The 17,928-nt window shown below is 41.6% G+C and overlaps 1 protein-coding gene across 2 annotated transcripts in view; it reads right to left on the bottom strand.

Moving 5' to 3' along the window:
* CEP85 (centrosomal protein 85) overlaps positions 1-17,928 on the bottom strand; it is a 38,176-nt gene that overhangs the window by 18,005 nt on the left and 2,243 nt on the right. The window contains exons 2-7 of one of the 2 annotated variants that reach the window (XM_047792724.1): positions 13,611-13,686; positions 8,989-9,141; positions 3,745-4,433; positions 2,811-2,941; positions 2,211-2,328; positions 539-724 (exon numbers count right to left, since the gene is read on the bottom strand). In XM_047792724.1, coding sequence (XP_047648680.1) covers positions 539-724; positions 2,211-2,328; positions 2,811-2,941; positions 3,745-4,433; positions 8,989-9,141; positions 13,611-13,665 — 1,332 coding nt within the window. In that variant the 5' untranslated portion in view covers positions 13,666-13,686. Of the gene's footprint in view, positions 1-538; positions 725-2,210; positions 2,329-2,810; positions 2,942-3,744; positions 4,434-4,734; positions 4,966-8,988; positions 9,142-13,610; positions 13,687-17,928 lie in introns of those variants that run through there. The other variant, XM_047792725.1, reaches the window with a different exon arrangement.

The following is a 17,928-nucleotide window of genomic DNA, read 5'->3' as shown; positions in this document are numbered from 1 at the left end:
GAGGCCAGGGATTGAACTTGCATCCTCATGGATATTAGTTGGATTCGTTTCCGATGCAACACAACAGGAACTCCCAGATTTAGTTCTTTCTATGATAACCAATCTCACCCTGAGGCAATTCTAAGAGCACTGCTCAAAATGTAAAAACTTCCCCAAATAGTTGCAAATATGGGATTCTTCTCTACGTTTTAGGTAGAGTGAGGAGAAACCAGGCTGAATGATGTACCATAGGTACATCTTGCAACAGTACCATCTGGTATGACTGCCCAAGCTGCTTTTCTACCCAGGCCAGCCAGTGGTCAATCACAACCTGAGACAGTGAGGGATTATACAGCTTTCCCTTTCTTTCCCTGTTTTGTGGGTGTAAAGAAGAAAGGAGGGGTTCCATTTCTAACAGACCAGTCCTGCATAAGAAGTTGATGTAGGATGTTTTATCCAATTGGGTCCTCTAGGTTACAACAGGCGCCAGAAACAATTTAGTGTTGGGCAGAAGACTGATTGCCTACTCCTCTGTGAACCAGAAAGCTCCTTAGCTCACCCTTTCTTCTTGTTTCTTCCCTTCCTCTGAATGCTTCTGCAATGCCACTTTGAGTGACTCTCTGATGAGCTGGACTTCAACCTCTGAAGCAGAGAGTTTCTTTTCAAGTTCGATCTTTTCTTTGCTCAAGGCTTCTGTCTTCTGTGCAAACTGTGCACGTAAGAAAGTGTTCTCTCGCTGCAACTCCTGCAGAAAGATTCACAATATATAACTGTTTCTTACCCTCATATCCCCAGTACTTTACTTATACCTATTTGTGGTCAAATATCATCTTTCTCTAAGAATTTCTTCAAGTAGCACTTCTCAAAGTGTGGTCCTAGCTTTAGCACCACCTGGGAATTTGTTAGACATGCAAGTTTTGTTTTGTTTTGTTTTCTGGCTGCACCCACAGCATATGAAAATTCCTGGGTCAGGGAATGTACCTCTGCCAAGGCAGCAACCCAAGAGGCTGCAGTGACAATATCAGATCTTTAACCCAGTGCTCCACAAGAGAACTTCCTAGAAATGCAAATTCTTTTGTTTTTGTTTCTTTTTTTTGCTTTTTAGGGCTGCACCTGCAGCATATGGAGGTTCCCAGGCTAGGAGTCCAATTGGAGCTATAGCTGCCGGCATACGCCACAGCCACAGCAACAATCAGATCCAAGCTGCGTCTGCGACCTACACCACAGCTCATAGCGACACCGGATCCTTAACCCACTGAGCAAGGCCAGGGATTGAATCCGCAACCTCATGGTTCCTAGCCGTTTCTGCTGTGCTACATCGGAAACTCCTAGAAATGCAAATTCTTGAGCTCAACTCCCAGGCCCAGTGAATCAGGGGGAAACTCTGGGAATGGGTCTCAATAATCTGTGTTTTAACAAGCCTTCCCGGTAATTCTGATACACACTCAAATTTCAGAACCACTGGCTTAAAGCAATACTTGAGGAGTTGTAGTATAGCAAAGGAACAAAGAACAATATATCAGAAGACCTGGGCTCAAAGTCTGGTTCTCCTCTACTCATTCTCTATACGACTTTAGCCAAATTCTTCCTCCTTCCTGGGCCTCGATTTTTTTCATCAGTAAATTAGAGGATGAAACTAGATTTTATCTAACAGCTTTTCTTACTCTTAATATTCTGATTCTACAGGGTGGAATACTATCTTAACAAGCCCACTAGGTAGCAAAGCCAGTATAGTACTATAATCTGTCTAATATCCATCACTCGAAAGCTCAAACTGCAGAAGAAGCTTGGTCAACTTCTTTTAGAGATGTTAACCTAAGTGGGAACATGGTTTCCTTCAGTTGCTCCTAGACAAAGACGACTAAAAATGGGAATGGCTCTAAATCCCACATTACCTCTGCTTCTCCCTCCATCTGGCCGGGGCTGGTAGATTAAGATTTCTCAGAGCATCACTCGACTCTAGGATCTTACTATATACCTTGTTGTTCTTTCCTTTTCTCCCAAATATGTCCTGATACCAAGGCACCTGCTTGATTCTATCCTCAAGCCTTTTCTGCCCCTCCAAGTACACAACAGGGGATGCTTTATAATTAGTATGTTTATCCTTTAAGGGCAGGGGCACCTTACATCACCTGATCCATTTTCTATCTCCTGGATACCTAACAGTGCCAAGCACAGGGAAGATAATGAGTTATGACAAGGAGAATATCATCCTGGCTGGCAAGGCTTACCTGTAGCCTCAGCAAGCAGACATCCCCAAAGGGGGGAGGACGACCCAAAAGAGCACTGTGAACTTGTAGTTCGCTCTCTCGCACTTTCTGCTCCAGCTGAGAGATATGTTTCCTCTGCCTGCAAGAGCCAGAATAGAATAAGGCCCAGGGTTCTGACACAAACCCATTTGCAATAGGAGTCCCTACTTTCCTTAGATAGGCACAATCCATACTTTATAAGCAAAGACCTTGGATTCTGGGCAGTGCTGTTTCACTGAAGGAAGAACAAACCAGAAAAGTGACTGAGGGGAAATGAAAGAGGATCAGCTGCAAACACAACATTATAAATCAACTATACTTCAGTTAAAAAATAAAATAAAATTTAAAAAGATCAGCTGCAAAGAACCAGCTGCTTCCTTTAGGCACTGCCCACAGCCCCTGCAGAGATATGTAAACTGGCTTCTCGTATTAGCCATATACATGACTAGGCTGCTTATCAACCTAGCTTTACCAAAAGGCAAGGCAAGGGCCTAAAGAGGAGGATGTACTGCCCTTGGGAGACCTCCTGAGAGGGGGCTGGGAGAACAGAGGCTGGCCCTATGACCCCCCTTACCCCCTTACTTGTCAATAAGGAGCTCCTTTTCCTTCAGAAGGTGTTCATTACTGTTCAAGATGCTGATCCACTGTGCTGGATCTAACGTGGGCAATGAAGGAGCAAAAGCAGGATGGTGGCAGATGGCTCCATTCTGAAGCTGAAAGATAAGCAGGCCCAGAGGGATTTGATCTTAACCTATAGGTACTTGAAAACACCTGAGCAGTACCTGGCTGGGTCTGCAGTCAAGGCTTACTTTGGCTTAGTCTGAGAAGGCCCAGTGTTTATGAAATAATTTTAGCTCTGATGCATGACTGGAAAGAACCTGCCAGGGAGACTTTCTGCCAACTGGACACTCCCTGTTCAGAAGGGCTCTAGTTTCTAAGAAAAGGTCAGTTATCTTTCATTATCTGGCAACAGAAGCAAACCAGAAGCTAAGATGTCCTCACCAACCAGTAAAGGAGAATGTGTCCTGCTTCTTTCTTCCCATTCTTAAGCAGCACAAGGATTTTTTTTTTTTTCTTCTAAACACAAAAGTGACAAAGTGGAAAGAACATGGGATTCAAAGATAGTCTTTGAACCCTAGAGCTCTGCCACTTACCAGCTCTGTGAACCTGGACAGATTACTTATTCTAAGAACCTGGTAAATTTCTACATTTACCTCATCAGAGTTCTATAAGGATTAAATATGATTCTGTATGTTAAAGTAGTCATCATCTAGTGACTGGTACATAAGCACCTATACACACAATCAGTATTGGTAACCCTCTACTTTGGAGAACATATCTAGTGTTTAATTAGACCACCAACAGATTTGATGACATTCACAAGACTTCATTTCCTATCTACAAACGTCTTCCCTCATTCTTACAAATTTTTTTTTAGAGTCAAAATAGGACAAAACCTATACAGTTCTAAGGTCAGCACAGAAACTGCAAAACCTAAGGAAAGAAGGGCCTCTACCTGCATCTGCTCCATTTGTAAACGGATCAACTCCAGCTGCTGCCGACAAGTGCTGAGTTCACAAGATCGCTCACGGGGATGCCAAGGATCAGGATTCGGCTGCCACACCTGAGAAGGTAGAGGCTTGGAGAGCCCAGGAGCAGGTTGAAGCCCCAAAGGGAGAACCCCACTGCTGCTAGGGTGTGGTCCATTCCGCTCACATACTGCCCCACTACCTGGTGCCTTCTTGGCCTCAGGCAACACTTTGTATAACTCCTTGTTTGTATCAGTTCTTGGGTTGTGGAAGTAGACTCGGTAGTGGGGATCTGAATAAAGTGTTTCCATCATTGCCGACTGATTGAGGGTAGACTCCATATTGGGAATATCAAACTTCCTCACCTCCTCTTCTCTTTCATGGCCCACTGCTGGAAACCAGGACTGCTCAACTCCATTTTCTCCAGCAGCCCCACAAAGATACATGAAATCTCTAGATAGGCCTGGAGAACGTTTCATTGCACCAAGGTCTCCATTTCTTGTCATCCCCACACTTTCAGCCAACCCTGACAAAGGAAGTTTGGGAGAGGGTCCAGCAGGAGAATTTGGCGTGGCAGGAGAGGTCCCCAAAGTAGAAGGCATCACATGAGCTGTTGGAATGGTTACGTGGCTTTTGATGGGCTGGAAAGAAGGGCTGCTACTTGAACTGCAAAAATCTGTGGAGAGAATAGTCTTCCATGAGTCAAAATTGAAGCAGCAAGCTTTCTTGAGTTTGGCTGCTATGCCAGACATTCTTTGCTTGTCCTGAGACCAGGCAGAGAGGGCACTGTCATCACGAGTATCAAAGAAAAACACAGCAGTCTAACTGTGAGACGTGTTCACAAGGCAAACCAACAAAAGGCAACACTGGTTTCACTTTTAATTTATACTCTGTCCCTTGTATTTGCATAAAAAATTCTGCCGTCAACAAAGCTGAAAACTGAACTTAAAAAAAAAAACAAACAAAAAACCACTTACTTAAGGGAAATGGATTGGGTCCTATTCTTCTAAGAGCTGGGCAACTCTAAGCTACAATCCAGTTGAATAAAAATGTCTTTTCCAAGTGCTGCCAGAATCCTCTGTGATCTCCAAAAGCTCCCCAGCAAAGGTGAGCGTGAATCTAAATTATCCGAATAAGGCGACTGGACAGTGCTGCTTTGTATCCAGGGCAGGGAGCATAGCATCTGAATCAGGATTCTGTTCTCTCCCACACACACTAGACCTGACTGCCAGGATATGTGAAGTTATTCTTAGTAACTCTCAGGTTTCATTCTAGCACAGTGAGCACTCCCAAGCGGTAAACACTGAAATCCTCTATTTTATAGTTTGCCTTTTCTTTACCCCTTTGTTTGTATACAACTATGATTTTTCACTTGTCCTTCAGACTGGATTTCTTTCCTTTATCTCCTGCCTAGTCTCAGGAGACAATTCTCTGATTAGCCCTGCTGCAGATTCACATTTCTACATACTTCCAACTTTCAAGTGCTACTCTGAAGAAGACTACAAGGTCACAGAACTAACGTGGGGCAGTGGGCTGCAAGCAAACAAGACAGGAATATGAAGAAACATACCTGTTGCCTCCAACAGGCAGAAAACTGAGTAAGGGGGACAAGGAATATAAATGTCTTCCTTTTTCAACTATTTCCAGTAAGTAGTCTTTTCCAAACTAAGTACATCTACCATGGAGAAGAGCAGACCTCCAATTTGTTTCTTTTCATTTTCCATCAACCAACACAGAACACACTCAGCTAGTAAGGACAGACACTAACTTCTCCCAGAATTATATGCATATAGATCAGTTATCATCTTCTCACATGGGTTTGTAATAAGATCAAGACAAAGACCATGGTATATAACAAAAACATGGCAGAAAAGACACTTTGGATCCTTAAAAATAAATAAATAAATAAAACTTCTAGTTAAGTCCCCTCATGGCTCAGTTAGCTAAGCATGTGGCATTGTCACTGGAGAGGCTTGGGTTGCCGCCGTGGCACAGGTTAGAACCCTGGCCCGGGAACTTCCACATGACACAGGTGCAAACAAAATCAAACAAATAAAAGCCGGATCCCATGTTGTTATGGCTGTGGTGTAGGCCAGCGGCTGCAGCTCCGACTCGACCCCTAGCTTGGGAACCTCCATCTGGGAGCGGCCCCAGAAAAGGCAAAAAAACAAAAAAACAAAAATTTTTTAAAAAGGCCTATTATTGGAGTTCCCATCGTGGCGCAGTGGTTAACGAATCTGACTAGGAACCATGAGGTTGCGGGTTCGGTCCCTGCCCTTGCTCAGTGGGTTAACGATCCGGCGTTGCCATGAGCTGTGGTGTAGGTTGCAGACGCGGCTCGGATCCCGAGTTGCTGTGGCTCTGGCGTAGGCCGGTGGCTACAGCTCTGATTCAAGCCCTAGCCTGGGAACCTCCATATGCCGCGGGAGTGGCCCAAGAAATAGCAACAACAACAACAACAAAAAAGACAAAAAGACAAAAAAAAAAGGCCTATTATTTACTCAAAATGGAAAAGATCCCATGATTGCAGATGTAGACAAAATCTTAACAAGTCATAACTCCATTGACAGTAACATTTGATTACGCAAGTGATGGAAAGAACACTACAGGAGTTCCCGTCGTGGCTCAGTGGTTAACGAATCCAACTAGGAACCATGGGGTTGCGGGTTCGATCCCTGGCCTTGCTCAGTGGGTTAAGGTTTCAGCGCTGTGAGCTGTGGTGTAGGTTGCAGACGCAGCTCGGATCCCACGTTGTTGTGGCTCTGGTGTAGACCGGCGGCTACAGCTCCGATTCGACCCCTAGCCTGGGAACCTCCACATGCCTCGAGAGCGGCCCAAGAAAATGGCAAAAAGACAAAAACAAAACAAACAAACAAAAAAAACAAAAAAACACTACAGATGGGTGACCTGAATCTCAAAACTAGCTGTGTGACATTAGGCAAGTTACTTAACCCCCTAGGGATTTGTGTTACCCACAAAAAACTGGATTAAGTGATTTTTAAAGTCCTGTTTACCTTAAAATTTATGATTCAATTCTACTCAATATTTACTGAACATTGTGTCCATGTGCACACAGCTATCAAACTAATAAAATTAAATGCCAGGGGAGTTCCCGTCGTGGTGCAGTGGTTAACGAATCCGACTAAGAACCATGAGGTTGTGGGTTCAGTCCCTGGCCTTGCTCAGTGGGTTAACGATCCGGCGTTGCTGTGAGCTGTGGTGTAGGTTGCAGACGCGGCTGGGATCCCGAGTTGCTGTGGCTCTGGCGTAGGCCGGTGGCTACAGCTCTGATTCAACCCCTAGCCTGGGAACCTCCATATGCCTTGAGAGCGGCCCAAGAAATGGCAAAAAGACAAAAAAAAAAAAAATTAAATGCCAGATGTCCAGGAATCAGTATTAGTAGTAGATATATTTTTCTTTTCATTTTTATTTTTTCCAAACATTTCTATTTTTTAAAAGCTTTACGAAGATATAATTCACCCACTTGAAATAATTCAATGGTTTTTATCATGTTCATAGAACAGTGTAACATCACCACGATCAATTTTACAACATTTTCATCACCCTCAAAAAAAGCTTTTTTATTCTTCAGCAGTCATGCTCCATTTGCTCTAATTTCCCTAGCATTAGGCAACCACTAAATCTACTTTCTGTCTCTATAGAGGCTGGCCTATCCTGGGCATGTCACATAAATGGAATCATACAATACATGGTCTTTTGTGTCTGGTTTTTTTACTTAGCATAATTTTTTTTTTGTCTTTTGTCTTTTTAGGGCCGCACCCATGGCATATGGAGGGGTCCAACAGTAACTGCAGCCATCAGCCTACACCACAGCCACAGCAATGCCAGATCTGAGCCACATCTGCAACCTATACCACAGCTCGAGGCAACACTGTATCCTTACCCCACTGAGCAAGGCCAGGGATTGAAACTGCATTCTCATGGATACTAGTCAGGTTGGCTACCACTGAGTCACAATAGGAACTCCCTAATGTTCATTTCCTTTTTTATTGATAAGTTATATTCTATTTTATGGATACACCATACTTTACTAATCTACTTGTCAATTGATAGACACTGGGTTGTTTTCATTTTTAGGCTATTATGAGTAACACTGCTATGAACATTTGTATCCAAGTTTTTGTGTAAATATATGTTTTCATCATTTCTCTTGGGTATATATACCCAGGAGTAAATCTGTTGAGTGAAAAGGCAACTATGCTTTTAAAGAAGCGCCTTTTCAAAGCAGCTCTGACATTTTACATTCCCACCAGCAATATAAAGCTTCCAGTTTCTCTACAGTCTCACCAACATGTTATCCTTTTGATTACAGCCACCCTAGTGGGTGTGCCATCTGATAAAGTACAAAGGTAACCAGTTTTGTGACTTTAATCAACTCAGTCACTTTGAAATTCAGCCTTCTCATATGTAGAATGGAAATAAAATATTTCATAGTGTTCTTAAAGGTATTAAATGAAAAAAAAGTTGAAAAAATTCAGCACAGTATCCATCATAAAGTATTTGATAAATAGTAATTAATTATTATCATTAGGTTTTCTGCCCTCCTAGGAACCCATCACCTAAATTTAAAAAAATACTTTTATAAAGTATAGTCTGACACAGTTATTGCTTAATTTAAGTGTGAAAATAAGTGGCAAAAAATAAAGATATAAAATTGCAAAAAGGAAGATCAGTAATGGGAGAAAGGGATGGGAAAAGTCTTGTCAGATACTTTATTAAATCATAAAAAATAAGATCAGCATATCTGGGATGGGCAGGAGGAGATGGGAACAGCACAAATGGGCCCAGATTAAAGAGGGAAAGAGTTCAGGTATCAAACAAAGGTTCTGTGCTTTCATAGCAAGGTTAAGACGACAGACCTGGTGACAGTAAGAAGTATGTTTAAATGGGATAGGGCCAGATCATAGAATTGAGGACTCTAACCTTTATCCTCCAAGTAATAGAAACAATTGAGGATTTGCAGGAAAGGATTAATCTGGCAAGAGAGGGAAAGACCTGAGGCCAAGAAACCTATCAAAAGTTGTTTCAGGCTGGACAAACAGTAGAAGCCAAGAGGAATGAACTAGCTCCAGAGGTATAAAGTAAGAAGAATCATGTAGACTCCTTGACTGAATGGAATGACTTACGAATATTTTGGAAATGACAATACACTTGGAATACAATTTGAAAACATCAACACATTGGTAATCAAATTATGAATCCAAACTTACCCTCTGCAAGGTCTGAGCATGATGTGCCAATGGCTGTGTCCCCACTGTCAGCTACACTTGAACAGCGGCTGAAGCGGCTCCGAAAGGCCTCCGAGATCACTGGGGTCTGCCATTCAGTCCCCAGGGAACTGCCTTTCTGAATCACACTGGAACCTGAAACAAGCGGCATTTCCCACCTTTAGTGTGAACTAGCTCGTATAACCCCACAGGAGTGTTTTTTTGGTTTGATGTTTTTTCTTTTAGGGCTGCCCCGCAGCATATGGAGGTTCCCAGGCTAGGGGTCTAATCAGAGCTACAGCTGCTGGCCTATGCCACAGCCACAGCTACAGCAACGCCAGATCTAAGCCAGGTCTACGACCTACACCACAGCTCACCACAGCTCATGGGAACACACTGGATCCTTAACCCACTGAGCAAGGTCAAGGATCCAACCTGAAACTTCATGGTTCCTAGTCTGATTTGTTTCCACTGTGTTACAATGGGAACTCCAGGAGTGTTTTTAAAAAAATCATTTAAACCGATGAGAGAAGAGAGGCACCCCCACCCCTTTCTTTCTCCTGTGCCTATTTCAGCTACTCTGAATTAATTTTAAATGGAAATAGCATAAGAGGTAACAATGCTCAAGGACAGAAATAAGACCAAGAATCCAGGGGTAATTAGACAGTAATAGTTGACAGCAGCTCTGTTCTTGGATATCTAGAAGCCACAGCACTTTACAAAACATGATCTCATCTATCTACTTATCATCCCTGTTTTACAGAGGATAAGGGCTGAGATTCGAACCCAGAATATTTTTTTTGTTTTGGCCACGCCCACAGCATGTGGAAGTTCCCAGGCCAGGGATCAAATCTAGGCCACTGCAGTGGCAATGCTGGATCCTTAACCCATAGTTCCATAAAGGAAGTCTGAACCCAGGTTGTTCTGATTCCAATACCCACATTCTCTCCTCTTACACGTTTCTCAACAAGTGCTTTTGACATTCTGGATACAACAATTCTTCAATGTGCATCTATATACTTCTATATACTACAGGATGCTTTAGCATCCCTAGTCCCTCCCTACTCACTAAGTGCCAGTGAGCAGCCCTCACTCCATCCCACCAGCACTGTGAAACCTGAAAATACCCTCCTGTATGTTTCCAAATGCTCTGCAGGATAAGAGGCAATCTAGTCCCATATTGAAACCATTGCTTGACTGAATCAGGGTACCCTTGTGGGCAGAGTAAATCCAGATCAAGGTGAGTCTTATAAGTTAATCTGAAGAGTTTTGAGGAGCAAGGGCATACATACACAAAAAGCTACTAAATTTTCTAAGCAGTTAAGATGAAATAAGATTAATGAGATTTATTTGACTTGATCAGCTTGCCATTCGAGGGCTGGTAGGTAGGAAGTGTTCGATAAATACTTGACTTACTAACAAACTAGCAAAGATTTAAATTCAAATTATTTTTGAAAATCCACTATAATTTTTCTAAACTTCATCTGATGATCCATGTATACAAATAAACAGGTAATGTCAGCTACTTATCCATTAAAGTATCAGACTTGAGAAAACACAGTTCTATAGACTATGATCTAGTGGGAAGCAAATGATATTTAAAGACAGATCACCTTATTCCCTCCCTTCTTCTGAATTTAATGCTTCTCCCATCTTTTGAACCTACTGCCTTCTACTTTTGCTTCTTTCTTTTTTTCTGCTACCCTTACTTCTGTTTTCTATTTAAGACAACCACACTTTCCCTCAGAACTTCTTTTATTCTTTGAGTCTCAGTGGACTTTCTTGTGAAAGCATCTATATACAAACAGTAATCTGTAACAATCTTTAATTAAAAAACATAGCCCCAAATCAGAGGTTCTGATCATCATAAGATTAGCCAGTGTTATGATACTAAATTAACATAATTCTAGCCATAAACAAAGAAATTTGACCTCTTGGTGACTCTACATGGCACTACCTCTCTAGTCAGTATACAACTTATCAGGTCTTTTGAAACAGTGAAAATCGATTGAGAGCCTCTATTATTATGTTCCTGGCCTCCTACTGGAAACCACTCCCTGTTTCTACCACTAATCTTCCATTCTTCACTACTGCTACTTTTCTATTTACTCACTCCATAAACAATTTTAAAAGAGATATTTGCTGTAGTCCTCACTGTGGTGCAATGAGATTGCTGGTGTCTTGGGAGCGCTGGGACACAGGATCAATTCCCAGCCCAGCACAGCGTGTTAAAGATCTAGTGTTGCCACAGCTGTCGCTTAGGTTGCAACTGTGGCTCAGATCTAATCCCTGGCTCAAGAACTCCATGTGCCATGGGTCGGCCAAAAAAGAAAAAAAAAAAAGAGAGAAAGAGAGAAAGAGAAATCTGCTTTAAAAAGTAAAAATAGGAGTTCCTGTCGTAGCTCAGTGGTTAATGAATCCAACTAGGAACCATGAGGTTTCGGGTTCCATCCCTGGCCTTCTCAGTGGGTTAAGGATCCGGCGTTGCCATAAGCTGTGGTATAAGTTGCAGATGCAGCTCCAATCCTGTGTTGCTGTGGCTCTGGGGTAGGCAGGTGGCTACAGCTCTGATTCGACCCCTAGCCTGGGAACCTCCATATGCCGCGGGAGCGGCCCAAGAAATGGCAAAAAGACAATAAATAAATAGTAAAAATATGTTTTGGAATAGTTATAGACTTAGGATTACTTCAAAATTCAAGTGTGAAGTTTCCATCATGGCTCAGTGGAAAAGAATCTGACTAGCATCCATGAGGATGCAGGTTTGATCCTTGGCCTCGCTCAGTGGGTTAAGGATCCAGCGTTGCCATGAGCTGTGGTGTAGTTCACAGACATGGCTTGGATCTGGTGTTGCTGTGGCTATGGTGTAGGCCAGCAGCTGCAGCTCCAATTTGACCCCTAGCCTAGGAACCTCCATATGCCGTGGGTACGACCCTAAAAAGACAAGAAAAAAAAAATTCAGGTTTGAAAGCTGACACTTTTTTGTGTTATATCCCATGTCCTATCAGAAGCATTCTTATCAAATACTAAGACAATTATTAATCAAATGAAAGACTACTGAAAACAAAGCCACGAGAAAAGAATAGGCTTTGTTAGGGATTGCTGTATTCCAAAAATTTGCACTATACACATAACTGTCGTAAGAAATTGTCCAGTTCAGTTCCAAGATAGTGCATGGCACATAGATGATGTTCAATAAATACTTGCTGAATGAATCCTGAATTGCCTTCTGAAGTGCTTACTGTTTCAATTTTTTTTGTTTAGGGCCGCAGGTGCAGCATATGGAAGCTCCCTGGCTGGGGTCAAATCTTAGCTACAGCTACAGGCTTATACCACAGCCACAGCAACACCAGGTCCAAGCCATGTCTGTGACCTATACCACAGCTCATGGCAATGCTGGATCCTTAACCCACTGAGCAGGGTCATAGATCAAACCTGCATCCTCAAGGATATCAGTTGGGTTCATTTCCACTAAGCCACAATGGGAACTCCTCAAATGCTTTTCAAAGTGCTCATTATATGCAAGGGAACATGCTTAGGAGAATGTAACATATCTACCAAAAGTCTGCTATGACGCACCTCTGAAGGATTTTTAAAGTTAAAGAAAACATACCATTAGTTCACTAAAATATACCCCTTTCTTCAGAAATGCCCCAGAATTCAAAAGTTATTTTTCTAAAATGCTACTTCCTATCTGAATATACCATCTCTACTTAGTATTGTTTATTGAGTATGTGTATTATGTTTTAATATATATATATATTAGAAGTATATACACACTTTTCACATGTCAACTTAGGCTATCTACTGAGATTTCAAAATTTTGTAAATTTGTTCTAGAGATAAATTCCTGAGTCTCTAGTGACAACACAAGTGAGACCGTTGGCATCCAAGAAGAATTTCAATCTTTGTGGGCTAGCAGATGACTGATCCACCCACAGGACTACAAAGACAACATACAACACAGTAATTTATGCTGTGTTTTTCTGATTTCAAATGGAACTATGTTCCAAAGCCATTCTGTTACAATCCTTTATGTGTCCTCTACTCCCAATCAATCACATGTCTTGTTGGAAGCCATATAGGACCAGAGATAAATAGTTGTTCTTTCAGAGACCTATTTTACTATTCAGTGTCCTCTGAGAAAGACCCATTTTGCTATTCAATGTAGCATCATGTCATTTTTGTTCTCTGAGTACCAGCATTTCAGTGAATGCTTGTTGCTCAGTATGTTCTTTAAAGGAAATGTCTGTTATAACAAAGGGAGTTTCCGTTGCGGCTCAGTGGAACTGAATTTGACTAGCATCCATGAGGGCGCAGGTTTGATCCCTGGCCTCACTCAGTGGGTTAAGGATCCAGCACTGCCATGAGCTGTGGTGTAGGTCACAGACGTGGCTTGGATCTGGTGCTGCTGTGGCTCCAATTCGACCCCTAGCCCGGGAACCTCCATATGCCGGGGTGTGGACCTAAAAAGACCAAAAAAAAAAAAAAGGCTTCTGCACATTTGTGATGATCATTGTACAACTACAAAAATGCAATAAAGTTCATTAAAAAAATCAGATCCTCTTTAAAAATAAATAAATAAAATAACAAAGGTCAGAATTTAATCCAGAAAACTGACTACTCACCTGGTGATGTGGCATGAGAGATCCTCTCACTTGGGTATTTATCCTGCATGGTCATCAACACGGTTATTGGAGCTAGCTGTGGAATGAAGGAACAAGTCAGATCTCTCCACTATCTTTAATTCCCTGTAACTCATTCCCATTCAACTGAAACTGTCAAAAACATAGAGTATTCAAGTATACTTCTATATGTTTTACTCTACTCCTAAGGATATTTTTTGAGGCAAAGCAACTCTCAATATTCCACTCTACTTCTCTTCCTAAAGCAAGAAGAAAAAACCTAAAAAAAATTAAAAATAAAAAATAAAGAAGAGAAATCCTAGAATCAAATAGGGATTCCCAATACTGAGCCTAGAACCCCTCTGACTCTTGCAAAAAAATAAAAATGTTACTTTTAATTAACATACATTGTCATGGGTCTTCCCATCCACTGGAACAGGATGGAAGGTGGAGTAGAAAAAAACTAAATAGACAAACTAATAGTGAAGTTTTATAGCTTCAATTATGATTAACATAAAATGAATTGCCAAGTTTCTCCAGTAATGAAAGTTAGTCATATGATGTATAAAGATGGACAGAATTCTTGGTCATAAGCAGAACCCCAATCCTCAGCTGGGAACATGAGGTTTTCTTCCCATTTCCCCATTCCTTAAAACACTTATAGTTACACTTGGAAGTTTCCTAGAGGTTCAGCAGGTTAAAGATCTGGTGTTGTCACTGTCACTGCTGTGGCCCAGGTCACTGCCGTGGCATAGGTTCCATCCCTGGCCCAGAAACTTTCCCATGCCATAGGTGTGGCCAAAAAAATAAATTTAAATTTACTATAATGGTAGGTTCCGAGAATTTAGCAGAAGTCTGATTACTACATGTATAAACAAAAGCTTTAAATGTAACCATTAACTGCAAATAATAATAATACCTTGGATAGGCATAGTATTTGAGAGGCAGTACACAGTAGTAGACCAGAGTATTAACTCTTAGTCAGATAGTTCGGGTTTAAAGTCTGACTTAGCAATGTGTTAGCTATGTAACTTTGGGCAAATTTCTTAATATCTCTGTGCCTCAGTTACTTCCTATAGAAATAAGGATAAAAACATGACCTAATTCATTACAAATTTTTTTTTTTCCTTTTTCGGCTGCTCCCACAGCCTATGGAAATTCTCAGGCAGGGATCAAGGCTAAGCTGGAGCTGTGACCTACCTACACCATAGCTTCTGCAGTACCAGATGAGATCAAAGAGTGCCTCCAAAGAGACAAGCTGGACCATTAACCCACTGCACCACTGTGGGAACTCTCCACTTTAATTCATTTAGAATTAACTTAAAATGGTGCCTGACACAACTAAGTGCTTAATTAATGTTTTTATTATACATGACAGGGTGGCTCCCCCCCCCCCCCCCTCACTTTTGGCTGCCCACAGCATATGGAGCTCTTGGGCCAGGGATCAGATCTAAGCCACAGTAGCCACCTAAGGCACAGCTGCAGCAATGCCAGATCCTTAATCCACTGTGCCGGGCAGGGACTGAACCTGAGTTCCAGTGCTCCCAAGAGGCTACCAATCCTGTTGTGGCTATAGCAGGATCTCCTATACTTGGCAGTTTATATTAATAAAAAGTCATACAGTACAGTCCCTGGAAGATAAAATATGAATTTAGAAACTGCATTTTTGAGTGCCCCAAAAGAGTTTGGGACAAACCCTATCAACAGAACCCAACTCTTACAGGTGAAATTTAACTTTGGTGGGCCTGGCCCGGGGCCTGGGGCGGGGGAACGGGACACGGACACAAACTCTATGGCACTGTGTCCCTAATGTGCTTTACTGACCTCTATAGTTTTCTTTTGGTAACAACAACCCAAACCCTAATTCACTACTTCTACAACAGAAATTGTACCATCCCCTGAAACCCCAGGTCTCCACATACTGGGTAAGAGAAACTTTGTTCAGGTTAAAAAAAAAAAAAAAAAAAAAAAAGCTTCCACTTAGTGTTTTAATGGTGATACAGAAGGATTACCTACCTACTAGTGATATCAAACAGTTAACATCAAAACACTTTTTTTCACCCTTCTTTAATATATAACAAACTAGTAGGCCCACCGGATTCTGAGACCTTTCCAATTCAGAGGAGTTGAAAATGGGATGAGAAAGAACTCTCAGTTAGACATGGAGTTACCCTATGACTCAGTAATTCCACTCCTAGGTATGCATCCAAGAGAAATAAAAACATGTCAACACAAAATCTTGTACATGAATATTCATAGCAGCATTATTTATATACAGCCAAAAAGTAGAAAGAACTTGAATGTCCATTAGCTGATAGATAAATAAATTGTGCTATATCCACACAATGGAATATTATTAGGCAACAAAAAGAATGAACTACTGATACCTGCTACGATATGGATGAACACTGAAAACATTATACTAAGGGAAGGAAAATAAACACAAAAGGCCACATTGTATGATTCCATTTATATGAAATATCTAGAATTGGCAAGTCCATAGAGACGGCAGATTAGTGATTGCCAGGGATTAAGGGGGAGGAATGGGGAGCAATTGCTAATAGTATGAGGTTTCTTACCAGGGTGATCAAAATGTTCTGAGGTTAGATAATGATGATGGTGCACAAGCTTGTGAATATACTAAAACCTCTGAATTGTACACACGTACAACTGAATTTTATGGTATGAGAATTATATTGCAATTAAAAAAAAAAAAACTCCTTGTAACAGTACAAGATAAATAATTCTTAACTTCTTACTTAAGTTCAGAAGGAGATGGGCTACTGATGGAAATTATTAGGACCATCTGAAGGAGACAGATTTCTTGAGGCAAAAGTGAGAGAAACGAATACATAAGAAGTAACACAAATAACCAATTATACAGCCAAGAAAAGTAGGAACCAATGGAGGCATACAGAAGAAAAAGCACCCAACTTTGATAGTTTCTATTTTCAAAGCCCTTTAAACTAGAGAACTATTCCTTCATTCAACAAATTTAACATGTATTCAGTACAAGCATAAATATTTTTCTTTTTCCCTTTTTCTTTTTTTTTTTTGCTTTTTAGGGCTGCGCCTGAGGCATATGGAGGTTCCCAGGCTAGGGGTCCAATCGGAGCGACAGCTGCCGGCCTACGCCACAGCCACAGCAATATCAGATCCCAGCCGTGTCTGCAACTTACACAACAGCTCATGGCAACACCGGATCCTTAACCCACTGAGCAAGGCCAGGGATCGAACTTGCAACCTCATGGTTCCTAGTTGGATCTGTTTCCACTGCGCCATGAGGGGAACTCCAAGCATATTTTTATTGCACTTCACAGGTAATGCCTTTTTTTTTTTCCCCCAAACTGAAGACCTGAGGCAACCCTGCCTAGAGCAAGTTTATGGGTGTCATTTTTTCCTACAGCATTTGCCCATGTTGTATCTATGTCACATTTTGGTAATTCTTGTAATATTGCAAGCTTTTTCATCACTATTATGTCTGCTTCGGTGATCTGTGATCTTCATGTTTGTACAGACATGGTGGAAAAAGCAAAAGAAATACAGGTGGAGCCTTTAAGATGTGACTGAATTGCTACAATCTCATGATAAAACTTTAATAGATGAAGAGTTGCTTCTTATGGATGAGCAAAGAAAGTGGCTTGAGATGGAAAACTACCTCTGGTGAAGATCCTGTCAAGACTCTCAAAATGACAACAAAGAATTTATTTATTTATTTATTTATTTTTTGTCTTTTTGCTATTTCTTGGGCCGCTCCCGCGGCATATGGAGGTTCCCAGGCTAGGGGTTGAATCGGAGCTGTAGCCACCGGCCTACGCCAGAACCACAGCAATGCGGGATCCGAGCCGTGTCTGCAACCTACACCACAGCTCACGGCAACGCCGGATCGTTAACCCACTGAGCAAGGGCAGGGACCGAACCCGCAATCTCATGGTTCCTAGTCAGATTCGTTAACCACTGCGCCACGACGGGAACTCCAAGAATTTAGATTATTACCTAAACTTAGTTGATAGAGCAGCAGGGTTTGAAAAGATTGATTCCAATTTTAAAAGAAGTTTCACTATGGGGAAAATGCTATAAACAGCATTGCATTTTACAGAAAAATCATTCCTAAAAGGAAGGTCAACTGATGCAGCAAACTTCATTATTGTTTTATTTTAAGAAACTGCCACAGCCACCCCAACCTTCAGCAACTACCACCCCAACCGTTAGCAACCACCACCCTGTTAAGTCATCGGCCATCAACACCAAGGCAGGATCCTCCACTAGCAAAAAGATTACAAATCACTGAAGACTCAGATGATGGTTAGGAGCAATAAAG

Source organism: Phacochoerus africanus, chromosome 8, assembly GCF_016906955.1.
Source record: "Phacochoerus africanus isolate WHEZ1 chromosome 8, ROS_Pafr_v1, whole genome shotgun sequence".
Lineage (NCBI taxonomy): Eukaryota > Metazoa > Chordata > Mammalia > Artiodactyla > Suidae > Phacochoerus > Phacochoerus africanus.
The sequence above is the reverse complement of the archived record's forward strand: the minus strand, read 5'-3'. Positions and strand labels throughout refer to the sequence as shown.